The sequence below is a fragment of the Siphateles boraxobius genome, unplaced genomic scaffold, assembly GCF_051911475.1.
Source record: "Siphateles boraxobius isolate OS27281-9 unplaced genomic scaffold, OSU_SipBor_1 5, whole genome shotgun sequence".
Lineage (NCBI taxonomy): Eukaryota > Metazoa > Chordata > Actinopteri > Cypriniformes > Leuciscidae > Siphateles > Siphateles boraxobius.
Window position 1 is genome coordinate 10,526,588 of NW_027509141.1, and position 17,083 is coordinate 10,543,670.

The following is a 17,083-nucleotide window of genomic DNA, read 5'->3' on the forward strand; positions in this document are numbered from 1 at the left end:
AGGCTACTGTTAATTGCCAACACCTGATTCTCATGGTTTTCCCTCTATATTTATTGTGTTTCCTTCTATCCATAGGATTGTTTTGTGCAATATGCCAGGAGAAGATTGTGCCCTTTGCTCTAGTTTCTGTGTTGTTCTTTTTAAGTATTTTTCTAATCCAGTTCTGTGTTTTGCCCCAGTTCTATACCCAGAATGGCCTGCCTACTTGTTCCGGCTTTGTTTGACATTACTGTGTATTAAATATAGTTTCAGATTTATTAACTCTGCACTTGGGTCGACATGAACACATCAAAGGAGATACATGTTTTTATTAGTCCATAATACAGTACATAGAAAATCATCTTAGAGTTGTCAGAAAGAAAGAAATATTTTGCTATTGACTGTAAAACTTATAGCTGCTGACTGCAATTGGTTATACAACTTCTACATCATAGCATTCAGTAAAATTTTAGTTTTTATAACATTTTAATACTTTTCTCTCAAAAAATAAATATATTGGAACTTTCGCACACATTTTCATAAGTACATCATTTATAGTGCTTAGATTTAAAAGCATTTGTAAACTGGCGCTGAAGTTAATCTCTCTTGATAAAGTTTATCGCAGACACTCAAAACAACATGGAATATTCTTGAATAATCTGTAGTACTCCTCTTGAATCTGATGATAAAAGAGAAAACATTTGCAATTTAAGGTGTAAAATGGTACTGAAAAAAAATACATATCTGATTAGGTAACCCAGTTCCCTGATAAGGGAGATGAGACACTGCATTATGATGTCTAAAGCATGTGTGGAAACACAGCAATTTTATTTGCCAAAGGCGAGGTCAGGTGAAAGTGTAATCACACCATCAACACTATAAATAGGCACTTGAATCAAATTCTAATTATCTGAAGTAAGACGCTCAGGCATGCATAAGGTATGGCAAAGCGACGCCGTGTTTCGTTTCCTTCTCATGGACCTGAGTTACATAACCAAAGACGTTCACTTTCAAGGGAATTCAACACTGATGTTGACGCTGTGGGAATGTTAATACCCACATTGCCATACTGAAAAATGCCTGACTAGCAAGGTTTTGAAGTACGCTACACACAAACCCTGTGGTCCACTAAGAGGATTAACCCAAAATGACTTGAGAGCCATGAATCCAAACTGTAAAACCTTATGAATGTGTGCTGAGAGGACCAGCCTACCACAGCACAAACATATTGTAAAGGCGCACCCTTAGATAATGCTTTAGAAGAGGCCAGACTCCTAGTTGAGTGGGCAGTTGATGCCTAGAGGTAAAGCCATTCCATGCCTATCATAGGCTAAATAAATTGGATCACAACCTCAGTTGAGAGACTGGAATCTATGAGTTGGCACCCTTTAGGGCCAAACCACAGCTTCCAAATCTTGGGACAGGGGTGGAGAATCCTGGGCCTTAGACTAAAGGTCCCTCCTGGTCGGAATCTCCAGTGGAGGGCCTTCCAGAGAGATGTTAGGTCCAAACACTAGACTTGGGGTGGCCAGACCAGAGCCACTAGCAACAAATGAACTCTGTTCTGGCGAATACTCACCTAGAAATCCCGGGAGCAGAGTGATCTGGGGAAAATGCATACAGGACTGCACTCCAGTCTGTGAGAGAGGGGTCCGATAGGCAATAATCTTGCGACGGCAACATGCCATAAGACTTGGACCTTAGGCAACGCTGGGGTCTTCCAAAAACAAAGGGTACAAAGTATCTGCGCATAACCCTTATGACTTGCAGAGGGTCTCTCAAACACAACCCTGGCTTCCTAAAGCAAAGAAGCTGATGATCTTTATTTCAGGTGCCTATTTATGGTCTTCATGACACGCTTACACTATGTCAGCTAACCTCACCTGGTCAATAAAACTTACAATTCCACACGTGCTTCAGACACTTGCTCATTCAGGGGCATTCCCATAGCATCAAAGTAAAAACGTAATGCTGAGTTACATCTGAAGGGAATTGTAGAATAGTGTGCACCTTACCCTTCTGGATAGAACACAAAGGAAAATGAAAATGAACATCCCTTGGAACACATTGGCGAAGGTAAAGAGATATGCTGTTAGGGTGGTCTCATATAAGATGTGCATGACACCAAATGTCCAGGTAACTCCCAGAACAAATAGAAGAGCAATAGCTCCTCTTGCACAAGACCTGTGGAATAATTATTGAATAGGAAAAGTAAAAAATATGTTTGTAATATTTTTCAGGCTTCTGTTTGATTAGTAACTTTAGAATTTAGCTATACCCTGACATGAATAAAATTAAATTTTACTTTTTAGTCCCTCCAGAAAAACGCGATTATGCGATCGCTGAATTCAATGCATAATCAGCCAAAGTCCGCATATTCATGCGGGGGCCACATTTTTCAAATACGCAGCACTTTCGCCACATAAATTGCCGATTTCCGTGCAAAATATGCGGGGCTTGCATGATTTCATAATCCTCGCATTTTCGTTGCAAAAAAGTCACATATATCTTAGCAGAAAGTTGAAAAATGTTGCGTTTGCTTCACACAAGAGCAGCCATTTCACCCTGTTTCCATGGGAACGTTATGAAGTGACGCAATTACGCGACGGGATAGCTCACAGCTGAAGTTATTGCAGAGGCCAGACTGACTCACGGAGGCGATTGGCATCTCACAACTCGCTCTTTATTCCCAAATCGAATCGTATAACTGTCTGTCACACGTTCTACCGTCACATCATTACTTAATAAACAAAATAAGATAAAAGTAGCATCAAACAGAAATATTCACACTATGTGAAAATGATGAACAATTTCTTTACCTGATATTTTCATAGTGACTGATTTCAGGTATCTTTACTGCAGTGTGACGATAAACCTTAAAGATGATCACAGCAAATGCCAGCAGATTAACCTGGGAGGAAATAAATAAATTCAATGTAATATGTATCCAACAAGAAAGTACAGTATCAACTACATGCAGCAATTCATTTGATTAATTAAACGGCATATCATGCTATCAATAATTTTTTTTTTTTTACATTTATTGACAGCTCTAATGAAATTACATTTTTAAATATTTTAAATTAAAAATACAGCATAGTTCTAATGAAAAGGGTTGTATTAGCATAACTGAGATTTGTTGCTGTGTGTAGATGAGTCCAGAGTAGTGTTCATGGGTTATAGACAGTCTATACTACAGTTACTGGATGTTACACTAACACAAGAAGAGATGCTCACCAGAATAATCAGACAAGCTGGTCCTATGAAACTCCAGATGAAGTTATTTTCAGTGCTCAGCCAACACCTTAATAAGATTAATAACATGAAATAATAATTACAATTATTGTAAAACTCGATTTACATTGTTGGAAGAAAATGTGAGTGGTGCAATCCACCTTATTCTGCAAGCTATTTTTTGTGAATGTATGAGAATTACGATTTGTTAGCCGCTATACATTAAATAACTAGAAGAATAAAGTTCAATAAATGGTAACTATTTGAGCTACAAGCCTGTGTTTATGATTATGATAGTAAATAATATAATATGGAAGCAAATAACAGTTTTTAATTTCAAGCAGCATAAAATACAATATTGGTACAGCAAACATAACTGAAGACAACAGAAGCCTTGCTCATTCAAAATAATATTGGTGGATCAAAATAAGGTGGATCACTCTTAAGTTAAAAATAAGGTGGATTGCTCATTGTAATAGTCATACTTTCTTTTGCAAGTACCACTAAATTTAAATTATAATAACTTACACAGTACTTGTGCCATAATATTTATAGCCAAGTGTTGCAGAAATTGTGACAACCACTGCGGGACTCCCATAACCAAATATGTAGAAGTTCCGGTGGAGAAAACCTTTGTTGTAGATGACACCAACAACAATGAGATACAAATGGATCCCCTCTATACACATCCAGGCAAATGCAGACAAGAAGAAATAGTGCAGTAGGCCAGCGATAACAGAACAGAACCACTGAAACACACAGTGAACAAACATGAATCATCAACACATTGCACTACATTTCTTAATAGACTACTTTTGTAAAGGGTTTATGTTGCCATCTGACACATTAAACAAGTCTGAGGAGAGAACCTTGTGTGCAATCTTGTTAATCCCGATGAGGAAGATGAACTGGGCCATGAAAAGGCTACAGCACAGGTTCTTGTGGATCGTGGTTCTGGTGTTCTGAATGTCTCGGAAGAACCAGAATGTGAAGATACACAGGGACAGGCATATTATGGAGATCACCATTCCCAACTGCGTTATCCTCGTCAGAACATTATAATGTGCAAGCAACTACATAAAACATAGCAGGAAAAGGCAGTTAGGATTGTTTACAACCAAATTGTGAATTCTGCTCTAATGGCTCGTTTCCACTGAGCGGTACGGTACGGTACAGTTCGGTACGGTACGCAATTATTTGCGTTTCCACTGTCAAAAGTTGTGAATGGTACCAAAAAGCCGAACCGTACCGTACCACTTTTTGGGTACCCTTCCGTTGGGGTACCTAGCACAGTGGTACGGTACTAAAGGGTGGAGCTAGACTCACTGCAAAACGCTGATTGGTTGACAGAGATCGTCACTTGCGCGAGGGGAATGGCAACATAAGAAGCGCCATTTTTTAATATACAGTTGGAATATAATACTACGGTTATTCTTTCACGAAATGTAGTTTTAAGAGTTTTTGAGGCGAGAATGTAGTTGTTTAAAGCTCAAATCTGCGGTTTATTTATAATGATTTATGATAATTTGATCCATTCTAGGCGATCACCGGGCGCTCGGCGCTCTTGTTCCCCACCTGGAACAGCCTTTCCTCGGCTAGTCGTTCTGACGTTTGCCGCTGACTCTGTAGCAGCTAGTGGTAATTCGTCTTGTGTATATCTAACGGGTGATCTTTGGTCTCGTGAATCGATAATTCGTTCCCTGGCCAATCGTTTTGGCTGCGGGCTAAGTGAAGTTTCATATATTTAGGCTATAACTTTTCCGTTGTAAAGTTAACTTTAGACTAGCGCTGAATTTGTATATTTGACTGAATTGTTTGCTTTATTTCTTATTGTATAGCTTCTTGTAACGTTACCTTTTACTTATACTTTTATAATGGCTATTATCGATAGAACTGAAATTTAACAAAAAGAAATAGGGTTGAGTTTTGTCATTTTTTATTACAAGATTATCACTGTAATGTTGTTTATTGCAACATTTGTACAAATGCACATATTGCTTGGAATATGTTTAATATTTTTTTAAATTTAAACGAAAAGATGCAGGGTTGTGTTTTATATTTCGTTTTGTTATAAATAGGCTAACGTTAAACATGTATATAATCAGGTCTATACATTGCCTGAACCACATTTGTGTGCCTATAATGTTTAAAATTTATTTAAATGAAAACGAAAAGAGGCAGAGTGGTGTTTTATAACATATTTCGTTTTATTGTTGCCTAAAATGTACATGCAGAACGCGCTGTTCCATGTGGTGAATTACCGGACTCGCGTCCTCGGGAGTCCTTCTGCTGAGAACTTTACATACTTGGTATTGAGAAATGCCTAATGTCGGCGCTTGTCTTCTTGTGACAAACATGACGAGAAGCAAGGACAAGATCTGCTGTATGCCATCCATTGGTGTTTACTTTGTCGCTTTCTTCTTCGCGCAAAAATCACGTTGATCGCTTCTTTCCGGCAAACACCACGCCTATCAAGTAGGGTACTGTTGGCGGTGGAAACGCTAGCTGGATCATGGTTTACTGACCCGACCCGACCCGAACCGTACTGTACCGTACCGTACTGCTCAGTGGAAACGAGCCATAATTGTACCGTGTTTACAAATTGAGTCAGTTGTTTTCACAAAGTAATAATAGCATACATTGAAGAAAAGGTGTGTGACACTCACCTGTGCCATGTTGCTAAGGTGTTCTGGGTGGTTTTATAGCACATTGGGTTACACTTTATTTTAAGGTGTCATTGTTACAGTGTAATTATATATTTAAGTACTGAGTAATATTACAACTACATGTACTTACTATAGGGTTAGGGTAGGATTAGGATTTGGTTGAGGATTAGTTGCATGTAATTATGCATAATTTACTGTTATTACTATGGTAATTACATGTAACAAGGAAACTGTAAAATAAAGTCGCTCATGTTCGACCTAACGTCGACATGACGAGGTAAGTGGGATCACATCAGGGAGCCCTATCAACTTCGAAGTGTCTAAAGAACCAGCCAATGGACGTTGGCATGCGTGAATCGCGTCATGCGCCCCGCCCTGCAGTGCTGGTATAAACAGGAAGCGGGTGCACGCACACATTGTCTGTCACTTTGGAGCCGAGCTACCTATTTGACTTCAGATCTACATGACTCTAACAACGTTGAAGACTCTACAGATTCTCTCCCTCAGTGTTGGTGTGATTGCGCGATCAGCGGTGGCCGCAAGCATTACAGCTCACAACTGCTGTTTTCACAGCACTGCATCGTGTGTGTGTGTCGGATTCGGTTGGCGTTCATACTGAGTGTGTAAACTCAGTATGAGTGTGTAAACCTCATTACACCACGGCTATCCCTGGGTGCCTCAGTACTGAAAATTCAGTTTTTTGTTTTCTACTAAAAGAGCAACACAGGTGTGACAGTGCGCCCTTTTCAGGATGTCATTCCGCCTGTGCGTTTCTGGATGCAATCGTTCCCTGGCGCCAGCAGACGGCCAGAATAGTTGCCTCTCGTGTTTGGGCATTCAGCATGCTGAGGCAGCTTTTTGAATAGCTCATGTTCCCATTGCGGGAATATGACTATGGCAGCATTGAGATCGAGACTCGCTTACCTCAAGGGAGGTGCAGTGCCCTCACCTATGCCCCGATCTAGTGCTTATTCTGGACCTCGGAGTAGGCCTACTCCGGTGCTTAGCCAGGGTGATCTGAGTTACCGTGAGTGCTTCCCCTCATGCCTCACTAACTCCGCCGTAGCCTCCAAAAGAGTGTGCTGGTCCTTCACATGGATGACCAGTCGTGTATTTTGGAGCTCCTCCTGACGATCAGATGTCGGTTGCAGCATCAAAGGGGGAGCTTCAGTCCTCTGGGTATGAGGATTCGGCTGTGTTGTCCCCTTTGGGGTGTGCCATTGCCCGAGTCCAATCTAGAATGGGCAGCTGTGCTTTCCAGGGCCGTCGAGAAGGGGACCTGCATGCATTTTCGGTAAAAGAATCGTGCCTAAAATTTAGCCCGGCTAACTCTCACGTGATCCTTAAACCCCGGCCTGGATACGTGCCCAAGGCTCCTACAACTCCCTTCCGGGACCAGGTGTTAAACCTGCAAGCGCTGCCTTCAGAGCAGGCAGACCCAACCCTGGCTTTTATCTATTCCGTTCGCGTTCTGCGCCTTTACGTGGACAGAACGTAAAGCCTGAGGACCTCAAATCAGCTCTTCGTCTGTTACGGAGGCAGGCAGAAGTGAAAGACTGTCTCCAAGCAGAGAATGGCCCACTGGATAGTGGATGCCATCGCCTTGGTTTACAAAGCCCAAGGTGTGCCTTACCTGCCCGGGTTGAGAGCGCGAGGGTGTCGCTTCTGCTTGGGCGCAGGTACACGGCGCCTCGCTGACAGATATCTGTAGAGCTGAGGGCTGGGCGACACCTAACACATTCACTAGGTTTAATAGCCTACATGTTGAGCCGGTTTCTTCCTGTGTGCTCGCTTCAACCAGCCGGTAACACCGAAGTTCCCCCCTAGTGTCGGCTTACTGCGCCACTCCCCTTCACATGGATCGGATGTGTGCGCTTTTTTTTGCTCCAGTCGAGTTCCCCACTCAGGCGAACCCTGGAGAGTTCCTCTGCACCCTTTCGACAGTCCGACGCTAGGCCTAGTGCTCGTATGCTTGTGTAACTTGTGCTTCGCTGGATTCCATATGTGGTGATCCCTACGGCGATCCAATAGGTGTATTCTTCCACGACCAGCTCATGCTGATATTTAATATTTAGGGTTAGGAGTTTGTTCAAATTCCTAACAAGGATGAGGGAGGTTTGTGATAGCAGTCACCACGAATATGTTATACTGGACTGAGCAAACAGAACTACATTCTGTATTTCTAATGATTAAGGTAACTTCACTGTAACTTTAAAAGTGTACTTTAAAGATAACATCAGTCTAATAATTTTTTTGTCAGGTTTATTAATATGTAATGTGACTTAATCAATCATAAACATAGTATATATATATATATATATATATATATATATATATATATATATATATACTACCGTTCAAAAGTTTGGAGTCGGATCTTGCAGTGTTTTCACCTAGGCTGCATTTATTTGATTAAAATAGAGTAAAACAGTAACATCGTGAAATATTATAACAAATTAAAATAACAGTTTTTGATTTTAATATATTTTAAAATGTAATTTATTTCTGTGATAGCAAAGCTGAATTTTCAGTAGTCACTACGCCAGTCTTCAGTGTCACAGATTCAAAAATCATTCTATTATTTAATACTTTTATGTTTTAAGAAACATTTCTTAATATTTTCAATGGCGAAAACAGTTTTGTGGCATTTTTACTGTCACTTTTTATACATTTTTTATATATTCATTGAATAAAAGTAGTAATTAAAAAATTTTTTTTTTTTTAAATCGTACCGACCCCAAACCTTTGAATGATAATGTAAAATTATTTAAAAGTTTCAGGTAGAAATAACAATAAATGTTTGTTGGGCCACCGTGTTTTGTGAGGAGACCAGTAGGGGAAAGCAGTAGTTCACTTACATTGGCATGAGCAGAGGACATGAGAATAGCAAAGTGTGTCAGGTGATCACAGGAACATGAAGTATGAGTAGAATTCACACGAGTGCGTGTACAGCCTTCCAAACTCCAGTGTCCCATCATGCTCTGGGAATACTCCCAGAATGCACACTTAGTCTCATCATGGGCAGGATCTATCGCCTTTATGAAAAAATCAAAACTTGTTCAATGCAAATGACATTCAAAGCAACAACTATTTCAAGTTAATTAATCAATCAGTCAGACTGCACCTGTGTGTGTTTGAGAGTGAAGGTCACGTTGTTCAGTGCAAATGTCTTTGGATTGCTAATGGCTGCTGCTATTACTGGCGAATTAACTGTAATTTCACCCGCTGCTGCATAGCGAGAGTAATCGGCCACACCAGGGTCATCAGTTGGCTTTAAAAGATCCCCAATACTGTTATAGATTAGAAATAGAATGGATGTGCTTCCTACAGCAGAGACAGATGGAATACATGCATTTGAATCATTTGGTGCATTTGTATTCAATTTTTTATGAAGTTAAGAAAGAGCATTATTACAAACCATTATTGCTTTGGTTTTTTGCATTCTTAGTGGTCAGTGAAATTGAGTTTCCTTGGATGTTGGTTGAAACTGGATGCTTATGTGCTTGGTTGGGTTCAAATGTGTATAGTTCCATTTCTAGAAATCATTCAACACAATGATTAGCGCTTTCATCAAAAGCAGGTAAAATAAATAAATAAAAATTGCACAAGTAAATTCAATGTAAAGTGTGCTGCAAATAAAACCACTGTAAAAATATGGTGCCATTGTTTCAGGTATTATGGAATAAAATACAAAAGGTATTAAAAAAACAAAACAACAAAAAAAAAACAATAAAATGTTATTAATCACGCAGCGACTTCTATAAAATGACTCCATAACATATTTATATTAAACAATCACAAGAAATAACAATAAAGCTATAAAACATTCTATAATAATGTACTTTGATTTTATTGTTGAATAAAGTATTCAATTTTATTCAATCTGTATGTTCTAAAGATTTTCATACGGTTTATTTCTAAATGGTAACTATTTCGGTTAACTAATTAGGATGTTTTTACATTTTCAGTAATTTTTTTAATAGTGTATCCTTTAATTGTTCTTTCAGAAAGTTTAAGATTTACAGTATATGAAAATTAATAATACACTGTAAGAAATAAAAATGTATGGAAAATGGAGAATGTACTGGTAATTTTATGCCAGTACATTATCCATTAAGTTTTTAGGCATTTCTTTTAAACTCTACACTCGTACAAATAAAGGTTATTATTGCTGTCTGTAGTTCAATGAGAGCCTTTAACCATCTATGGAACCGTTCTATTTAACAAAAGGTTCTTTATAGTGGACAGTTCCTTTGGGAGACCCAACATAGTTCTTATATTGCAGTGCTGCAAAAAACAAAACAAAACAAACCAACAAACAAACAGCAAAAAAAAACAAAAAAAAAAAACTTTTGGGACCTTTATTTTTAAGTGTGTTAAATACAACCCAATGAAAGGCATAATTTAAATGGTTAAATACCTGCGAAAAATCTAAATGGAAAATTCCCCAATATGAACATTGGGCCCAGTTTTTACAGATACTCCTTAGAGAGTGTTTGTTTATATTTTAACCCACACAAATCTCACCTACTTCACCGGCATGCACCTGCATCTGCATAGTGTGTGTGTATCCAGCAGACAGGGCCAGTGTTTCCATCTCTGCTGTGTGAAGGAGTGTGGTGATGTAATACTTCCTCAAATCCTCATTTATCCTGTCCCATTCCACCTTCTCATCCTTCTCGACTAAGTTATTCACACTAAAAACCAAATTCTATGAGACAAATACAGAAAACACAGAACGTCTCAGGTTACGACTGTAACAGGCAGAAGGAGCATATGACAGGGCCTGCAAGTCTCTTACAGGTGCTGGTCATATAATTAGAATATCATCAAAAAGTTGATTTATTTCAGTTTTTCCATTAAAAAAGTGAAACTGGTATATTATATAGACTCATATAATGCAAAGTGAGAGAATACACATAGGACCCAGAGGGATGCATATGGAGAACCCTGGGGTGTCCAGCCGCAGGTGGAATATTTCAACCCCAGGGGTGGCAAGGTGGCTTGCCAAGGGAAGACACATGCTCAGAGAGCCTTACAGTGGAAATACACATGTGGGGGTCGTTCAGAGGAGGGACCATGCACACGGGAGGCACCTAGCCGACGCGCAGGCAATAGACACTGGCGCCGACGTCAGGAGTGCTGGAGGAACTCTTCTCGGTGAGAAGAGCACCAGTTGACGAAGAGGTTCCACTTCAACACATAGACGTGTCTCGTGGATGACGCTCTACCGGAAGTGATGGTAGCCACCACCGCTGGTGGTAGGGTACTTAAACCTGCCTCGTCCCGTCCAGGAGCCACACGTGGAGGTTCCAAAGATCGGTACGAGGGTGCCCGTCCCTGAGAAAGTAGGTCCTTCCTCAGAGGAATTGGCCAGGGAGGTGCTGTTGCGAGGAGTACTAGTTCGGAGAACCAGGTCCAGGCAGGCCAGTGCGGCGCAGCCAGAATGACCTGCTCCTCGTCCTCCCTGATCTCGCACAGGTCTGTGCAAGACGGCTCGCTGAGGGAAAAAGGATACTTGCGGGCCACCGCGGCCAGCTGTGCGCCAGTGCGTCCGTGCCAAGCGTGCCCTCGGACAGGGAGCAAAACAGAGCGCAATGGGTCGAGTCATGGCAAACAGATCTACCTGTGCGTCCCCGAACTGGTCCCTGGAACGTAGACCTCCTTGATGGTAGATGTACGCTACTGATGCAGTAATGTCAGAGTGGGCTAGTACGCGTTGACCTTGAGCAACGCAAGAACGGTGCAGAACAAGGCATACTGCCAGCAACTCGAGGCAATAGACATGCTAAGGGCGCTGAGTCCTGTCCAGGAGCTGGCGGCAGTGTGTCCATTACGCATGGCGCCTCAGCCCGTGGTGGAGGCATGTGTTGAGAAACAACAAGCCCGGAAGTTCGTTCCAGGGGCACAAGCCCGTAGAAACTGAGGTTTGACCACGGGGTGAAGGTCTGACGGCAGGTCGGAGTAAGTGGTACTCGGAGCACGCCGTGTTGCCATGCCCACCTCGGGACTCGGTCGCGAAGCCAAAGCTGAAGCTGTCTCATATGAGCAATCCGAACGGCGATGTTGCGGCTCCGGACGCCATATGCCCCAGGAGCCTCTGACAAAACTTCAGTGGAACCGCACTCTTGCGCTTGATTGTCTCAGGCAAGTCAGCAGTGGCTGAGTGGAGAAGGCGACCAAGTCAATACAGAGAAAATAGATCCTCTGCACGGGGCAAAGTTTACTCTTTTCCCAGTTGACCCAAAAGCCCCAGATGAGCTAGGTGCCGGAGCACGAGGTCCCTGTGTTCTTAAACCGGGTCTCGAGAGTGAGCTAGGATAGCCAGTCACCGAGATAGTTCAGGATGCGAACCCCGTGTTCCCCTGAAGGAACGTGGGCTGCCTCGACAACCTTTGTGAAGGCGCGAGGTGACAGGGCTAGCCCGAATGGGAGAACAGCGTACTGATATGCGCGCCCCCTGACAGCAAATCGTAGGTACGGTCTGGGTCGAAGGAGAACGGAGACATAAAAGTAGGCCAAATGCGTTGGCCAGGAGCATCTTGAACGGCAGCCTGTGAAAGGGGCGGTTCAGATTGGGAAGCTCTAGCCAGGCTCCCAAAGACTGTGCCAGCGGAGTCATGAGAACCATAGACGTCCCCTCGGTGGTGCAGCGAAGCGGAATGAACGGCCCGGACGTGGACGACATAGCGGCCCGGTGTGGGGGCACGGTCATAACCGCACCCTGACAGAGGAGGCCAGGGAAGGACCAGTGTTACGCGGGGGTCTGCTCTGCCAGGGGTCTGGCGACAGAGGGGGATGAGAGCGGTACGGTCCGTGGACGGCATGCACTTTATCCGGCTCCGAGACAGAGGGGGACGAGGGGTGCAGAGCTCGGGGGCGGCGCACCGTGTCGTCCGTGAACTCTGTGTGCTCAGAGATGGGAGAGTCAGTTCTTTCTGAGAATAAGGATTCTTCCTCGGCCCTCCAACGGGGAAAGGAGTGGCCCTGCTACCAGCTGCTGGAAAGAACTGAGTCCCATCTGAGTAGCCCATCTCAAGAGTGCCGCTTAACCCGGCGTATAGCGGGGGGCGGGGCTGGAGAGGGCTGTGGCCAGGAGAAAGGGTGCCTTCATCTTAAAAAGACGTGCCGCGTGTGAGCTCTTTTGTGAGAGGAAAAAACTCTGTGATATTGAAGTGAGCAAGGACAAACACACTCACTGGCAGATACTGCACAGATCACTAGGCAATGAGATCGCTGCATATCGCCGTCACACCAACACCGGAGAAAGTGGCTCGTCTCTTAGGGCGAAGTCAGAAATGGCTGTGGAGTGAAGAGATACTCTTGGCTCCGAAGCGAAAACATATCTGCATGTTGCCGGTGTCCTCCTTTTATACCCACGAGGTAAGGCGGAGATACGCTATGCAAATTCCGCAGACCCATGGCATTTCTTTGCCATTGGCTCGTTTTGTATACTCGAAGTCGATAGGCTTTCTAAGCGAAACCCCATTCATCGTCATCCGACATAACTCGGAGTGACAACAAAAGGGAACCGCATTTTTCCATCTTAACCCCCTGGGGTCGGCTATCGCGCCGGCGCGATAGTCTCGCTTTTTTTCTTATCAGTGCAAAAGAAACTCAAATAACTCTGTCGATTTTTGTCATACAGGCAAGTGTTATACATCATTAAAAACTGTTAAATGTCTTCTTTTATTTGTGTACACTAATAATAAAAACAAAAAGTTGTGTTTTTCGTAAAATAAAGAAAAAAAACATGATGCACGTTCTGTCTTCTCTCTCAATGTGAAGAAAACTTGAAGTCTCCTTTTTTAAATGATGTAAATCATATCAAAAACAAATATTCTTGGTTTAAGAAATCCGTATGAAAGCAAAGACATGTACAGTTTCTCCAGCCCGAGCCCATTAACTTTAATGTGACCACACCCCCACACGGGCGAGCTGTTCTCATTCAAATGATCCATGTGAAGGAGCGCAGAGCTGTTAACGCCCTCATCAGCTTGAAACAAAGAATCAGCGACTCCAGTATTTCTCTGCTTTTCATCAGTTTGGAAGACTGTTTGTGCTGAGGATTTACCTTGGATTTACCTCAGAAGGACACATTTTTAAAAAATGAGAACAATTTTTAAGGTAAGAGACATACTAGTAAGTGTTTTATCGTTGCATAAACTTTACATTGTAGCTACTAAACTGGTGCCAGCCTAAGATGTTATGAAATGAGATACGAGTATGCTAGTATGAGTGTTTATTCTAATATGGTGAATATTTTAATGTTTAGACCTGTGTTTACTGTTAAATACTGTGTTTGTGGATATATGCTCAAACGTAGATGTATAATGTAACAATAATGTTTCATAGTTTGGAGCGGGCTCGATCGCTGCATGCGCTGAGTTTGGGTCTGAGTGACGCTGTGTGTTTGAAAAGCAAAACACACCACACATTAGGCTTCACGCCAAACTCATCTCATTTCATAACGAATAGAAATATTTGAAGTAACATATGATAAACAATATATGTTTTTCTAGTGTAGTGTTACTGAAGTGTTCATTTTTAACGATTTATAGGCTGCCTGCTATCTAGGCTATTGTTATTATTTTATGCAGCCCTACACATGCCTATATACAAGGCACAACAAACTAGGTGTTCGTACATATAATTTACAAAATACATATACATATATACACTGCCTTTCAAAAGTTTGGGGTCGGTAAGATTTTTTATGTTTTTAAAAGAAGTCACTTATGCTCACCAAGGCTGTATTTATTTGATTAAAATACAAAACAAACCCAGTAATATTGTGAAATATTATTTCAATGTGAAACAGCTGTTTTCTATGTGAATATATAGTAAAAAGCGTAATTTATTCCTGTGATCAAAGCTGAATCTTCAGCATCATTACTCCAGTCTTCAGTGTCACATGATCCTTCAGAAATCAGTATAATATGATGATGTGATGCTCAAGAAACATTTATGATTATTATCAATGTTGAAAACAGTTGTATACATTTTTTTTATTCTTTGATGAACATAAATTTAAAAACAACAGCATTTATTTGAAATAGAATCATTTGTAAGATTATAAATGTCTTTACTGTCACTTTTTATCAATTTAATTCCTCCTTGATGAATAAAAGTATCGATTTATTTGATTTATTTCCCCCAAAAAATAAAATAAAAATTCTTACTGACCCCAAAGTTTTGAACAGTATTGTTCAATGTTACAAAAGATTATTTTTCAGATAAATGCTGTTCTTTTGAACTTTCTATTAATCAAAGAATCCTGAATTAAAAATGTAAATAACTGTTTTCAAAATTGATGATGATGAAAAATGTTTCTTGAGCATCAAATCATGATATTATACTGATTTCTGAAGGAATTTGTGACACCGAAGACTCAGATATATATGGTTAAATTGGGCCGGGGCTCTCCGGGGCTCAGCCTCGGCACAAGCCTGCTCGCTTGCAGTCAGTTGCCTACTGGAAATTATGCCACATAAAATTTGATGAAAGTGATTCTTTTGAAAACATATTTCTGAAAATAAATTATAGATTTTTGAAATGGCATGTCTATTTTGTCTCGGCGGAGCTGAAATGAGAACAATCGGAACACGGCCGTATTCTTGTTCAGCTGCGTAATCTCGTTGTCAATCAACCATGATCGCCCACCGCTCGCGCACCCGCATCTAGGTGACACAGATAAATGTACGCAGCCATGTATAATGAATATTCCTGGGATATCCGTAGTTGCGCGGAATGTGGAAGCGCTCAAAAGTTCCAGAAATGTACAAAAAGTGCCCTGGCCTTGAATGACAAGGTAAGTAAAATAAGACTAAATCAAAATTAAATAACCAGATTATGTTGACCATGTGATTTTTCTCAGGAGATATTTTGAGCATTTTACTTCAGACAAACGGATTATCAGCAAACTGCCAAGAGAACTGCTAGCTGGCTACTCAAAATAAACTAGCAATATATTCAGTCAGCATATTTGTATTTGATCTGTGTGAATTACAGAAATATAAGACTTGCTAGACCTACATTTAGCTACCAAGCAACCTTTCCACAAGGATAGATTGTTTTATTTTTGTGACTTGTGCATATATTCGTGAGCTTAGAATTATATGGTTCTATCTCCACTTTTGGTGGAAATTGAGTTTTTGACATAATCTTATCCATTAGGTGTTTATTAATGCCTGTGTGGTGTTATTTTTGTAAAAAAAAAAAAAAAATTTGTTAGTAGTTATTAATAAAATAAAAAGGTTCCATCTCACAAAACAGCAGGGATTTAAAAACTTTGATGCTCAAAATCTCAGAACTACCCTAAACAGAGATAGAACTGTATAATTCTAACCTCACGTCTTGATGAGAAATGATGCAGAGTAGGATGAGTGTGTGTGTTGTAATAGTAAAGAGAGAGAATGGGAGAAGGAAGTGTGTGTGAGGTGGACCTGGTCACCACAGACCCAAATCTTCTCAGCTGTTGCTACTGTCATATGCTGCACTGTCTCTTCATGTGGCACATTAATGTTTGGCACATTGTATGGGTCAATATATATTATAACAAGGTAATACAATGTGTAATCAAGTGATGACTGATTAACAGTAATGTAAATGCTAAATGTCCTAATACCTGTTGAAACTACAACAATGCAAAGTATATGCTCTTAACCTTGCAGTTTTTCACATATCATGTAATACTCAATTTCTCCATTTCTTTGCACAAAACTCTCCAGAAAGTGCTATTTAATGGTTTATTTTCCATATATATATATATATATATATATATATATATATGTGTGTGTGTGTGTGTGTGTGTGTGTGAAAAATCTAAAATGTATTCCCAGAATTGTGCAGCCCTATAGTTTGTCTTGATATCAACATGTTTACAGGTGTTTATTTATTTATTTTTGAATAGAATCTCTCTGTTTATCCTGAGCCCGCCGGATCCAGGCCATATCCGGATCTGATGAGCAACCTCAGCTAAGAGACCATAGTTTAAGGTTTGACCCCTCTCTCAGGGGCCAAACTCACTGTTTCCTAGGGCTTCCCCCTAATAGTCGACTAAATGTTGGACGACTAGAAGAGGCTTAGTCAACCAAAATCTCAGTTAGTCACAGAAAGAAAAAACTTGTGGTGAAGTCACGGAGTCCATGAGGGACAGATCGTTTACTGTGGTTCTTTGTGGTAATTACAGTATGTTGGAGGAA

General features: G+C 40.9%; 1 protein-coding gene across 1 annotated transcript in view; it reads right to left on the minus strand.

Annotated features, from left to right (window-relative positions):
- Window positions 1–288: 288 nt before the first annotated feature.
- The window catches only part of adgrl4 (adhesion G protein-coupled receptor L4), a 65,351-nt gene continuing 48,556 nt past the window's right edge, over window positions 289–17,083 (minus strand). Inside the window, exons 7-16 of the mRNA XM_077202813.1 lie at window positions 10,407–10,590; window positions 9,298–9,414; window positions 9,004–9,203; window positions 8,738–8,914; window positions 4,083–4,286; window positions 3,742–3,962; window positions 3,217–3,283; window positions 2,799–2,890; window positions 1,995–2,163; window positions 289–658 (exon numbers count right to left, since the gene is read on the minus strand). Of these exons, the coding sequence (XP_077058928.1) occupies window positions 596–658; window positions 1,995–2,163; window positions 2,799–2,890; window positions 3,217–3,283; window positions 3,742–3,962; window positions 4,083–4,286; window positions 8,738–8,914; window positions 9,004–9,203; window positions 9,298–9,414; window positions 10,407–10,590 (1,494 nt within the window). The 3' untranslated portion in view covers window positions 289–595. The remainder of the gene's footprint in view (window positions 659–1,994; window positions 2,164–2,798; window positions 2,891–3,216; window positions 3,284–3,741; window positions 3,963–4,082; window positions 4,287–8,737; window positions 8,915–9,003; window positions 9,204–9,297; window positions 9,415–10,406; window positions 10,591–17,083) is intronic.